Raw genomic sequence first — 13,914 nt, forward strand, 5'->3', positions numbered from 1 at the left:
CTTTTCTCTACAGACTCTCTTCCTTGGTGATCTCTCCCTTTTTCTATTTCCTGTTTGTGTCCTTCCTATTCTTTGAAACTTCACTAAGCAGTTTTATGCAGACATAGTGGTTTCTGTTGCTGCTGTCTTTGAGGGGGTTTTCCCTCAAAGGAATCATTTGTAATTGTGCTTTGTTTTAGAATCGCTCAACCACCTTTCAGCTCACTTCCCCATCAGTGTCTCGAGCTTTGGAATCTTACTTAGCATTTCTCTGAATTTGTTAAACTCTGTTTGCTTTGAAGTTCACAGCATGTGTTTGATTTCACGCAACTCCACATTTCCTTAAAATCAAGAACGTTGGCCTTATTATTTTCCACCAATGCTGGAAGCCAAGGGGTGTAACTAAGACAGGGAACAGTTGCTGGGCAACTGGGTAACAGCTTCTAGGGCAGGGTCCAGAGGGAGAGAGAGGTAGGAGCATTATCCTCTCAGTTGCAATATCCATTTAACCTTCCACTAACCACTTCTGAGCTCTTGTGGGCCATTAGGTTTTTTAGTCCTCTGTTCTGCTGTTTGGAGAGATATCAAGTCACTTTGGTACTGAAAATTACTGTAATTTTCCCAGGAATTTACTATATCAAACAGGTATGGTGGTGCTGTTGTCTTCGACAAACCCGTTAGACCAGCATAGCTGTTAAGTGACAGCTTAAGTGAATTAAGTGACACAGAACTTTTGGCTGGGCAGCCATGTGATAGACAATTCCCAGGACAAGCTCTGCTTTCCATGGAGCCTAGGGCAAAGGCCAAAAAAGCAGGACAGAGGATTGGACAACTCATCTCAGAGAAGACCTTGGGTCTGAGTAAATATTAAATCTCACCGGTGTTTACACATGGCTTTGTGTGTGCCTCATTTTGGATGAGCCTGTGTCAGGTGAACAATACCAGAGAAGGCTTCAAATAAGGTAAGACCATAATTTTAGGTTTACACCAGTGGGTTGTATGTGGGTGGATGTGAGTGGGTATTTATGTGTAACAATAGGAAGGAAGGAAGGGGAAAAAAAGATTAACTGTTACTTGTTGCTAGGAATTAGTAATTATGGAAAGCCCAAATTATTTTCTTTTACATATTTTGTTATGATTCTACCAAAAAGAAAATACTCTGCATTTTTGTGCATTACTGTGCATTAATTGGAAAAGCAAACTATTGGTCTGCGAGCCGGACTACAGAGGCTATAAAGGTGGGAAGTAAACTGTGTAAGCAAGGGGGTGGAGGACAGAGCAGGCGGGAATCCTGTTTCCCTAGGCCGTTCGCAGAGGGAGAACATTGCAGAGGCAATTTGGGGGAGGAACCGGGAGGGGGTGTGGGGCTCTTGGGTCTCAGGATGCCAGCTTTTCTCTCCAGATAATCACTGTCTTATTTAATAAAATCTGATGAGGGAAGGAAGAGGCCCTCAACATTGCTGAGAAGAGGAAGGCCGAGATACGTTCAATTTTGAAGGGAACCGATGAGGAAAACTCCTAAAGATGGGTGCATAAACAACCGTGGCATTAATAACATAGAAGAACATGAGGAGCTACCGAATATTGGGCTAGAGTATTCCTTTATCTAGGCTAGTATTGACCTTTCTGATTGGCAACTGAGATGTCAGCGAAGATCTCTCCCAAACTGGTTTTTGGCAGGGTATAAGTGGATGAATGACTGGATGTACAGTAGATGCTTGTGCATCTCTATATGACGAGATAGTGAGCAGCAGACTCTTTCCTGCCTTAATTCTGGAGATGAGATGGTCGGGAAACTCTGTGGCTTCAATTTTTGGATCATGAGAATGTCTTTATTGAGCCTAACATTTTAGATTTTGTTAGGGAAAGCAACTAAGGTAAAGGGAAATCTTGAAGCCCAACTATACTTCTGGAATTACCAATACTGGCCAAACCATATGGCAGTAACTTATCCCAAGATCAGCGTTAATTGCCCAGAATAGTGTTCTTGCTGCTTTTGAAGAATGGATACAGCCTCATCTCAAGAAGCTTTTCCCAACTTGATGCCCTCCACATGTTGAGATTACAATTTGCAGCATCAGCTGTATTGATTGGGAATTCTGGAAGTTGTAGTCTTTGGAATGTAGCAGATTTGGACTAGTTTTATACTGTTCACATTTTTGTTCAGTTGCTTTTTTCACAATGGGACTACGATGTAAACTTTCTGTGACAGGAAATGGCACAAAAGGAGGGCACATAATAAATATTTCTAGAGGACAACTTAATCTCTTTCTCTTTTTCACACACACACCATAGTAAAAGGAAAACAAAGGAAGGGATAAGTCTGTTTAATTTATTTCAGGTCAAGTACAAGCATTGACCTGATATATACAGGGGGTCACAATTGAGCCCAACATTTCTGTTGCTAAGTGAGACATTTGTTAAGTGAGTTTTACAACCTTTCTTACCGCAGTTATTAAGTGAATCACTGCAGGTATTAAGTTAATCACATGGTTGTTAAGTGAATCTGGCTTTCCCATTTACGTTGTCAGAAAGTCGCAAAGGGTGATCACATGACCCGGGGCACTGCAATCGTCGTAAATGTGAGTCAATTGTCAAGCATCTGAATATAAATCATGTGACCATGAGGATGCTTCAATGGTCATAAGTGTGAAAAATGGTCCTAAGTCACTTTTTTCAGTGCTAGTGTAACTTTCATGTAACTATCAAGAGCCTTGATAGTACAGTGGTCTACGCACTCTGTTATTAACACAGCTGCCTGCAATTTACTGCTGGTTCGAATCTCTCCAAGACTCAAGATTGACTCAGCCTTCCATCCTTTCTAAGGTAGGTGAAATGACCCAGTTTGTGGGGGCAATAAGCTGACTTTGTATAAATATACAAAAGTATGAAGGCTATTGCTTAACGCATTGTAAGCCGCCCTGAGTCTCCGGAGAAGGGCGGCATATAAATAAAAAAAAAATTAAAAAAAAAAACACTTTGAACGGTCACTAAAGGAACTGTTGTATGTCGAGGACTACCTGTATTTATGGTAAATTTATGCAATCACTTTGATTAGGAATATATCCCTCCAAGACATTGTCATAATGTAGTGAGCTTTTTTGTGAAATCTGTTCTCCTTACTGTGCTGATATAGAGTTCCATGCCTTGATACTTAATTTCTTATCCTATCGTCAACATGTATATAATCAAATGACCAAAAAACTATGCAAAGGAACAGCTTATATGCTGACATATGGTCTGATCCAATGTACACTTAATTAAAAGATGTCCGTATGTTTAATGTGGCTTATTCTCAGATAAATTTACAATGAATTTCAGCCTTTCAGTATTGAATTTCAGTAGGTCACTCCAGGGGGAAGCAGTTAAGATATTGGTCTGGGTATTTATGGTGCTTGTTTTGATCCTTGAAGTAGCCTGCAGCCTTCAGATGTAGCATCAGATGCTAGCATATATCTAGTACTGAAATAAAATTCAGTGACATGCCAGTTAGCTGCTGTTTACTGAATTGAGAAAGACAGCAACTTGTCTTCCCTTACTCTTTTTATTCCTTGTGGACTCAATGTAGCCCTAAGTGCAAGAAAGTAATACTTCAATGTTCTCAAATTAGTACTTGCTTCTATTTTTCCTTATCTATAAATGTGCCCCAGAAGTATTTAGGTGGAAATCTAACATATTTGGACACCTTAAATATAAATTGTGGATCCTAAATCTTGCTTTGCTGTTTGGTAAGGTAACCATGACTGAAGGAGAAGAACAGGAGGAGGATCCAGTGGAATTACCACCACGAAACAGAGAGAAGAATAAAGTGATTATTTGCCAACGCTGCATCCCAGTTTTGATAGTCTTGGTGCTGTTGGGCGGAGCTGGAGCAATAACTTGGTATTTCTTAGGTAACAAATGCAATACATCATTCTTTGTATTCCTGATTCCAGTATTGGGGGTCAAGGAGAGAAAGTGCTCAGGGAAAGCATTCAGGGGTGAAATCTACTTACCTTTCCTACCGGTTCGGAAGTGCACACTCCGTGCACGTGCGCTCGCTTTGCTTGCTTCACATGCATGCTTGGACCCTCTGCACATGCACAAACCCTTCTGCGCATGCACAGAGGGTAAAAAACAGGTTACTTCCTGGTTAAAACCAGGAAGTAACGATGACCAGGTGGCTGGGTGGAGCCTCACACTGCTGCCGCTACCGATTCTCCGAAGCACCCACTGCCATCGCTACCGGTTTAGCAGAACTGGTCTGAATGGGTAGCGTTTCACCCCTGAAAGCATTACAGGGAGAGGAGTCAGTATAGCTGCATGTGACCTGTGTCATGGCCATGTCCAGTGACTATTCACCTATGGCAGGGGTGTCAAATTTGCAGCCCGTGGGCCAGATTCATCACGTGCTGGCCATGCCCATCCCCAGTTTAGCGAAGGGGGGGGAAGTCGCAATATGTCACATGACAATGATGTGATAAGGAGCAAGTTCAAATCTCACCAGGCTCAAGGTTGACTCAGTCTTCCATCCTTCCAAGGTAGGTAAAATGAGGACCCGGACTGTGGGAGCAATAAGCTGACTTTGTATAAAAAGAACACCGCTTAGTGGGGGGGCGGAAGCCCTACTATGCAGGTATTTACAAAAAAGTATGAAGGCTATTGCTTAACGCATTGTAAGCCACCCTGAGTCTCCGGAGAAGGGCGGCATATAAATCGAACCAACAAATATATTATTTTGCCATAATGTGTTATTAAAGTGGTTGTGTGTGTGTGTGTGTAGATTTTATTTTCGATTTAAGTCCAATACAGTTGATCTTGCATTTTCTAAAATTGCCAGGTACTACACTTCAAGCAAAGAATTATTACACTACAAACATAACAAGATTTCTGCCAGATTAGTAGTTACTTTAGGCCTATGATCTAATGGCAATGTTTATAACCTTCCATTGCTTAGAAATAATTAGCATCTGTATCTCTTTGTGGCAGACTACAGACCGCGGTATTTGGATTCTGCTCATCTGCATTTCTACTCTGGCAGCTTGAGGATCATCAATCGGCAGTATTCCCAGGATCATGGCAGAATGGAATCCAGAGCTTTCTGGATAGAGAGATCAAAGATACAGAAGATGGTGGGATTTCATGAGTAAAATAGCATATTCAACTAGGTAGTTTAATGGATATGAGCATAAACCTTGACAGCTTTTTTACTGGATCTGCCCTGGTAGTTTTGTAGTAGTATAACATGCAAAATTAAATATGTCCATATTCTCTCCCCAATTATCATTTTCATCTACCCAGATATTGCTAATGTGTTTTGTACCTGGTTGTGGATAAAAATAATTGGAACAGGAATAATTTAAATATATGATGATCTTCATTAAAGCTAGATGATTTAATTTCATGAACTAAATGAGAGGTGACATGTATTGTTAAGGGGAACATACTGGTATCTCAGCTTGACATGATTTAACAATCTCCTTTACAGTTAAAAGACCTAATTCATGCCACTAACCTGGCCTCTTTCTACAACTCCAGTGCTGTCTATGCCTTTGGGTGAGTGAAGCATTATTAGTTTTTTGAGAAATCATAGAACATGGATGGTCAGAAGTAGAACCTGATCTAACTTGCTTATAGATTCTCTGGTGTGCATTTATGCACCCTGGTTTTAGAGTTTGAATTGATTTACTGCTCATAATAATAGGATATTTGTGAGCTTACACTTGCATATATAAATTATTCTGGTTTGTGTTTCATGGGATGCAGGAGAGTATTATTTCCACCCAAAGGAATCTCTTCTATCTCATCTGAATTATACTTTTGCATCTGGCCTTTTAATGGTGAATTTTCTAACAACCCCCCCCCCCCAAAAAAAAAACCCTCAGTGGGTCTTGCTAGTCTGACACCTGCCTATATCTGCCTTAGATGTTGCAATATAAACATTAAACAATTTTGGATATATTTTGTTTGTGGATTATGGATAATTGGATTATCTCTTGCGATGATTGGAAATGTTCTAGCTTCTTAACTTATCATAATTTAATGATGTTTCTAGAAAACTAGAAAAGAGGTGGTAAATGTGAAAATTGTTTTTCTAATAGAGAAGGGTCTTTGACATGCTTCTTCTGGCTCGCCCTTCAAGTCCCAAAAGATCGGCATGTGGAGGTGACAGTGGAAGAAATAAAAGACACACTCTATAATGAACTTCTTATCAGCTTCAACAGAACAGGTTACCTGTCTTATCAGAATGAATACAAAATTGATCCAGAATCTTTAATTTTATTGGGTAGGTACTAACTATATATCTTCCCTTCCCTTAATATTCCCTTAATAGTTCCAAGAAAGCAGCTTCCAAATTTGAAATTCAGATTGATGCTGGGGGAGGGGAGGGGGAGTGCCAGCTGCCTGCAATTAGTGCAAGTTTGAATCTCACCAGGCTCAAGGTTGACTCAGCCTTCCATCCTTTCGAGTTAGGTAAATTGAGGACCCGGATTGTGGGGGCAATAAGCCAACTTTGTATAGAACAACACCGCTTTGGGGGGTGTGTGTGAAAGCCCTAATAAGCAGGTATATACAAAAAAGTATGCAGACTATTGCTATAATGCATTGTAAGCCGCCCTGAGTCTACAGAGAAGGGCAGCATATAAATTGGACAAATAAATAAATAATAAATGAAGTCATGTAGGTTGGAATTAATTAAGAGCAATTAATCTTATAGAATATGTCTTCTCTAGAATAAATCACATTGAAAAATTATTTTTAAATCAAAATAATTGTTACTAGATGCTAGATTTCACGTGCTAAAAGGTATACATAGGAGCCTGATCCAACCGAACATCCCATTGAAGACAGTAGAGAAATCTTCTATGTATTTTATATTTATATGGTAGTCTGATTATTTGAACATGTTGGCCCTTTTTAGCCATTGGAATAAGTGAGAAAGCATTACAAGTTTCCCTTCTTTTATAACAAGGGTTATCGCTTTGAAAATGCATCATTTCCAATTCTTTGAATTTCCTTATATGAATCCCGGCATGGCATCATCAAATGAGTAGCATTGTTGCTTTCTACTAGTACTGTCTGTAGCTGAAGAGAGCTGGATCTAGATCTAGGGCCGTGATGGTGAACCTATGGCACGCGTGCCACAGGTGGCACACGGACCCGTATCTGTGGGCACATGAGCATTGCCCTAGGTCAGCTCCAGCATGCATGCGTGCACCGGCCAGCTGATTTTTGGGCCTTCCGGGACCACCAGAAGTCGGGAAATTGGCTGTTTCCAGCCCCCAGAGGGCCTCCAGAGGGTTGGGGAAGGCTGTTTTTGCCCTCCCCAGGCTCCAAAAAAGCCTCTGGAGCCTGGGGAGGGTGAAAAACGGGCCTACCAGGCCCACCGGTAACCTTTTTGCCATCGTGTGCCAAAAGTGGAGGAAGCACGGGGGGGTCACGCGCACATGCACAGGGGGGTGGGGAGTGGGGGGCATTGAATTATGTGTGTGGGCACACACACACATGACCCCCCTGCACTCCCCCCGCTTTTGGCACACAACGGCGAAAAGGTTAACCATCACTGATCTAGGGTCTAGGCCTTTTCAATTTGTTTGTATTAATTCAAAAAATAAGTAGAAATTTTGCAAAAGAGAAGAGAATTTGAGAAACTCAAGGATGGATTGTGGGACAATAAATTGGTTAAAGTGCTACATTGATAATGGAGGTGTCTTTTCATTCAGGAAGTGACGATAAGATCTTTATCACTTGTGAGGTGCAAAGACTCTTGCTTTTTACCTAAAGAGCAGCTGAAAACCTTTATATTTCAGATATTAACCCCTCTGTACAAATTAGAGTTGGACACCAATAGCTTCACAAGAGCCTATGCTAGCTTTACAACCCACGTAATCGGTGGATCTTTTTTTCAGAACGTCTTCAGACAAAGAAACAATTATCCAATAATTTTGTAGAGAAAGAACTCCCCCTTAATAATAATAGTCAATGGAAGTGTCATTTACCTCACTTTCTTTAGACTGAATTGCAGCATGAAAAGCCCAGGAGAAATGATTGCACACTGAAAGTCGAGGTACTTACTTGCACAAGCCTGTGGCCATTTCACAACTGAGTAGAACCTCAAACTCTGAGTGGGCATTTCTGCAGCACTCTCATCTCCCTTGCTGCTTTACATACCGAAAGAAATTGTACAGCAAGAGTTGAAAGAGAGGGTCATTAAAAATGAGGCACTTGGTCTCCATGCTGGACTTCCCAGATGACCTGCACTGTTGCCTTTTTTACTCAGAACTAGAGAGTTGGTCCTTATCTCCAGATCTGCTTTCAATGTTCGTCACAGATTTATTTTGCAAGGAGGCTTGTGCAAGGCTGACGATTGCATTAAAGTAACTCTATTATTCCTCTAACCACTTTTTATACCAACACAGAAATCTAGCAGCATTATATCTGAAAGCTCAGATAAAGTGCACAAATGGTTAACCTTTCTAGAATGTTATAGCTGTGGTGCATTTTTTCTCCCTTTTTATTCATGCTAAGCAACCAGGGACCTCCTTAATTGCCTTTTGCCTGGTTTCCCTTGTCAAAATAGCTGATGTTAAAGACTAACAGAAAATATTTTTTCACTTGACTTACCTAAACCATTTTCTTTCTATTTTTTCCACCCTCTTGATTCAGTGTTGCATACTCTCAAGTTCTACAGATAGGTTTTGCATCCTGCATTGATTTATCAATGCATTCGATAAATGTGTTTATCAATATATTTCTTAGGGAGTGTCAGGATGCTCTTTCAATACATCCTTCAATTCTCCTTTCCTCCCCCCCCCTCCAAAAAATGGAATTTGGTAGCATTAATTACAACTTGTAATGGTTTCAGCTTTACCCACTTTTATTCTCTGACACTGCCTCCCCAGGCACTCTACGGCTGGCTAGCATGCCTGGCAGAGATTTTGTATTTAAATTGGGAGAGGAGGGGAGCAGAATTTAATTCAGAAGTGAATGCTTCCATATTTTAACAGGCAGTGCTTCCCATATATTGTTTCAGCATTACAGTATAAATCACAGGATTGCTGGAAATTCATGAAAATATGTATCTTAAGTCAAAATCTGTACGTTGGACAGAAAGGCTTCAGAAATGAATTGGGGATGTGATCAAAAAGCACCAAAGGTTTCCCAAGATATTAGAAGGAAAAAAGAAAAGAAAAGAATGTTTTAATAAGGGTAGGGGAAAAGCTCATAGAAAGGGAAATAAGGAGTAAACAACATATGGAACATTTTATAAGACAATAGTGCTAAAATCTTTGGAGTCATATAATTAGCTCTGGCTGTGGCTATTCAGGCTTGCAGAAATAACTCTACCTTGAGATGTACCAGTATTGTGATGGGTCAATATGACTGCTTCAGTGCTGGGTTCCAACCGGTGTTACCACCGGTTCTCTTCGTGCACACGCTTTGCATGTGATTGCAAGCGCATTACATTTCTGGCCAGCTGAGGCGCAGCAATCCACTCTGCCATGCCTATCAGCTGGACTAAAAAAACACAAATAAAGGTAGGTATAACGCGGGGGTGGGCAGGCGTGCCCAGCTCTCAGTCAAAGAGAACCTGTTTGGTGACGTCACATCATCACCACTACCGGCTCGCCCAAACTGGGCCGAACCGGGATCAACCTACTACTGGACTGCTTGCTTTATTCCCATAAACTCAGCAGTAGATACTGGCCAACACCAAGGCGGCTAAATCACTGGCCACAAGTTGCATGACCGGCATGCTGCTAATGGGCTTGTCACTAACCTTGGGGAAACAGACAGTTCAGATAATAGTAGATATAGAGTCTGGCAACATTGAACCCTTGATGGCCTTTATCAATGGAAGAATTACCTTTGACTTGCCAGTAATTTTTCCCAAAGTTTCTCAGAAACCCCCAACAGGCTGTGGCCTTTTTGGATCATGCCTTTACCAATCACCAGATATTCTACAAGGGGCAACTGCAATGTGGATATGTCCTTTGTATCAATATGCCACTTCTGCAATTTCAACAATGCCGTAGGTAATATAATTATAATCATTTTCAAGCCTTATGGCATGTTTTCAAGTGGTGCAGCATTTTCATCCCCAGGTTGGGTTTGTATAACTCATGGATTCCACATGTTTTGTGGTGGAGAGTACCTTTGGAATATTTGCATGTGTTGTTGTGAAATTCATTTCAATTTGATCCCTTTAATTTTCATGGCCATCCACTCATTTCAATATTAAAAACAACTTAAAAATCAATAATAAAAAATACAACAAACCAATATAAATATACGTGGTTATTATGAAGATTTCCTCATTCACAAAATGACTGTCGTACTAAACCAACTTGTTAAAAGCACTGATTTACTCACATAGTTCCTGTCTCGTGTACCATACCCATTTTACCAACAGGGTGATTCCTACCGTTCCTGCTTATCTTTGTCCTTTATTTGGACAACATACACCCTTCCACAGTCCTGGGCTGCAGCTGCATATCATGTTTATTTTCTAACAAAGTTCATTGGGCATATTTCAGGTCAAAGTTGTTTGAGAAAATAGTGATGAAAATGGAAGCTGGCATTTTGCTCTGCAGCATGTATCTTCTTTTATAGTCATATTTTTAAAGCAAAAGGTCAGTTGGGAATGGGAGCCTGTGTGTGCTGAGGGAGATGTCTCTGAGCACATTTGTGTCCTACCGCTAAAATATATTGTGATTTGACTTTAATGTAGCCCAACTTGTGAACCTATCATTGTAGACTCTGGTTTTGAGCTTAGAATGATGTGTGAAATAACCAAATGTATCTTCAAGATAGTGTGACTAACCCAGTTAGCAGAATGTGTGAAACCATCTCTCACACTTTCCTTAAACTAATCATAGCTACCAGTCCAGCTGTCATAATGAAACCTCACATAATTTAAAGTAGGGGATGATGATGTCTATCTAGCACCTCCTCTTTTGGCATCTGTTGGAGAAAGAGGGCAATGCTAACAATGTGGATTTGCAGAATGTTTAAACTATGGCTTAGAATTACGGTAGGTCTGAATTGAAGTGTTACTGCAAGACAGAGAGGAGTAAAGTAGGCCATAAATGTGACTGACGTGAACCAGAGCAAGGAGCAATAGGTAGTTTAGTTGTGGCATCTCATGTTTTTCTTCCTTTTTTCTTTTTTCTTTTTTTCTTTTCCACAGAATCCAGTCTCAAAGACATAATAGTGCTGAAATCCACCTTGGGTAGGCTCTTTATTTCCCCCTTCTTTTATTTATTTAATTTATTTGGTTATGTTTGTTGCACTGTAAAGTAGATGTAAAGACTGTTGCAGACAGCCCCATCAATTAATATGACATCAGGGACCAAAACGAAATATTTTTGTAACATTATGTACCACTTTAATGTTGCGCTTTTATTTTTCTACTGATGCATTTTTAGTACAGGCTGACTTTTTTTCTAATGCTTGTTAGTATCTCTTTAAGTCCATCTTACATAAAAAGATGGTTAATAAGAAATATGAATCATAATAGCATGCATGATGCTGATTCTACTCCTGATACCTCTTCCACTAGTTGTTTCAGCAAGGAGCTACTTTTCACAAATTAAATGAAAAATATCTAACCATCTTAAAGCAAATTACTTTCTGTATGTACCATGTTAATTGAGTGTGTATGTATATACCGGTATTAAATGTGTATGCCACCAACTCTTTCCAGACTCACAGAGGCTTATCTAACAGTGTAAGAAAACGCCCAAATAAAGGATGGAAAGTAACACAAAAACAATTTATTAACTAAAAGCAAGAGGTATAATATATAATAAATAAATAATGTAAATTGAAAGTACCTTTCAGAAAATTCAGTCTTCATTAACTTCTGAAAGGTGATCACCAAGGGAACCAGCGTAACTTCAGGGGGAAGCTGTTGTAAGTATTTTCTGTCTTTATCTCATCTGGCCTTGTGTAACTGGGATATGATAAGCAGCTTCTCCTGGAAAGACCTCCTTGCATAGGACAAATCCAGTTGGAATAAGTAGTCCAAGGATGTGGGAACCACTGCTTTTTAATATGTAGGTCTCAATAAATCAATACTTACTCCTCAGTGCCAGCAATAGGCTTGTTTTCCAATAACTCAAGTATGCGAAGGGCCCCATTTCCTGACTCTATTAACATCTATGTGACATTTCTTTCTGGGCTGCCATATATATTTAATTTTGTACTATGTTGTAACTTCTTCACTTTGATTGTTTTATGAATGTTTGATTCCTAGAGTTACTTGTTTGAGATGGGCAATGAATGAATGAATGAATGAATGAACGAATGAATGAATGAACAAATGAATGAATGAATGAATGAACGAACAAATGAATGAACAAATAATAAAAAATAATACATAAATAAATACAGGTGGTCCTCAACTTACAATTTATGTTGCTAAGTAAAAAATTTGTTAAGTGAGTTTTGCCCCATTTTATTATTATTCTTGCCATAGTTGTTAAGTGAATCACTGCAATTGTTAAGTTAGTCACATGGTTGTTAAGTGAATCTGGCTTCCCTATTGACTTTGCTTGTCAGAAGGTCGCAAAAGATGATCACATGACCCTGGGGCACTGCAGTCGACATAAATGCGAGTCAATTGTCAAGCATATGACAATCATGTGACCGTGGGAATGCTTCAACGGTCATAAGTGTGAAAAATGATCGTAAGTCACTTTTTTCAGTGCCGTTATAACTTCAAACGGTCACTAAATAAACTGTTGTAAGTCGAGGACTACCCATAAATAATAACTTGTTTATGATTCTCAGTATATGTTAGTGCAAGCAAGGCTTTTGTGAATATACTCCATGACTGAAAGCTATTGTGTACATGAAGGCTGAAGCATGAAAAAAGGGTGTAAACCCTTTAAATAAATAAATAAATAAATAAATAAATAAATAAATAAATAAATAAATAAATAAATAAATAAATAAATAAATAAATAAATAATAAACTTTATTGTCATTGTACGTGTATACACAGTATACCCATACAATGAAATTCACTTAACACTCAGATGCTCCTAGTTTTAAACCTGAGATTAGACGGATGGATGGAGCAGACTCATTTCCAATGGAAGAATTATTGAAATTGGTTACCTTGGTACAAAATGATCTATTTGGGGTAGATTATATATAGATTTTGGAAATAAATCGGAATAGCTTGTTAGCAAGGCTCTACATAAAAATAAAGAGCAGCACAAAAAATTGGATATATCAGTAAAAAAAGCACATCAAAAGTCCTGCTTTATTTTTTTTTTCCCTGCTTAAAACTGTGGGTGGATTAACTGTATTTGGTTTCCTCCGTGTCATCTCTTCTCAACTGCATGGTGCAATCTTCAATTTTGTCTGTGTCGTCTGTTTAGGCTGCTATAGGTACAGCTACATCAGAGAGGATGTGGTTCTAAAGCTGAAAGGTCCAGACTATTTAGCCTCCAGCTGCCTTTGGCATCTCCATGGCCCCAAAGGTCACATGCTCAAGCTTCACCTGGAATGGACTCTCTCAGAATGCAGGGACCGGTTGGCAATGTATGATGCAGCTGGGCCATTGGAGAAACAGCTCATCACTTCGTAGGTACCCTTCATTTTGTAGCAGCAACAATGGGAAGAGGAGAAGAGTAATCATGAGTTCTATATCTCTTCCATAATCCACTTACATGAAAAATTCCATTTAGGTTCAGGATATACAAGAAATTTCATTTTGCAAAAAGGATGATCCAGATAATCAATGGAAGTCGCACCCATTGAACTAAGGAAAAAGTTACTAATGATTACAAATCCTGTAGAATATAGTAAGGCAATTTTCCAGTCTCCAGGGCAATTAGATTTGGTTTTGGTTAGTGGCAGGGAAAGGAAGAGAAATATCTGGTGCAATTTTGTGTGGCGATCGGTTCATAAAGCTAGTCCTGCATTGTGGCTTGATGTTAAAAT

General features: G+C 39.5%; 1 protein-coding gene across 1 annotated transcript in view; it reads left to right on the top strand.

Moving 5' to 3' along the window:
* The first annotated feature begins 900 nt into the window (after positions 1–900).
* Positions 901–13,914, top strand: part of TMPRSS6 (transmembrane serine protease 6) — a 33,335-nt gene continuing 20,321 nt past the window's right edge. The window contains exons 1-7 of the mRNA XM_070947390.1: positions 901–941; positions 3,713–3,872; positions 4,948–5,090; positions 5,447–5,514; positions 6,060–6,244; positions 11,150–11,191; positions 13,350–13,554. Of these exons, the coding sequence (XP_070803491.1) occupies positions 3,719–3,872; positions 4,948–5,090; positions 5,447–5,514; positions 6,060–6,244; positions 11,150–11,191; positions 13,350–13,554 (797 nt within the window). The 5' untranslated portion in view covers positions 901–941; positions 3,713–3,718. The remainder of the gene's footprint in view (positions 942–3,712; positions 3,873–4,947; positions 5,091–5,446; positions 5,515–6,059; positions 6,245–11,149; positions 11,192–13,349; positions 13,555–13,914) is intronic.

This window comes from Pituophis catenifer, unplaced genomic scaffold (assembly GCF_029215685.1).
Source record: "Pituophis catenifer annectens isolate HBS135680 unplaced genomic scaffold, rPitCat1.0.hap2 SCAF_7, whole genome shotgun sequence".
Lineage (NCBI taxonomy): Eukaryota > Metazoa > Chordata > Lepidosauria > Squamata > Colubridae > Pituophis > Pituophis catenifer.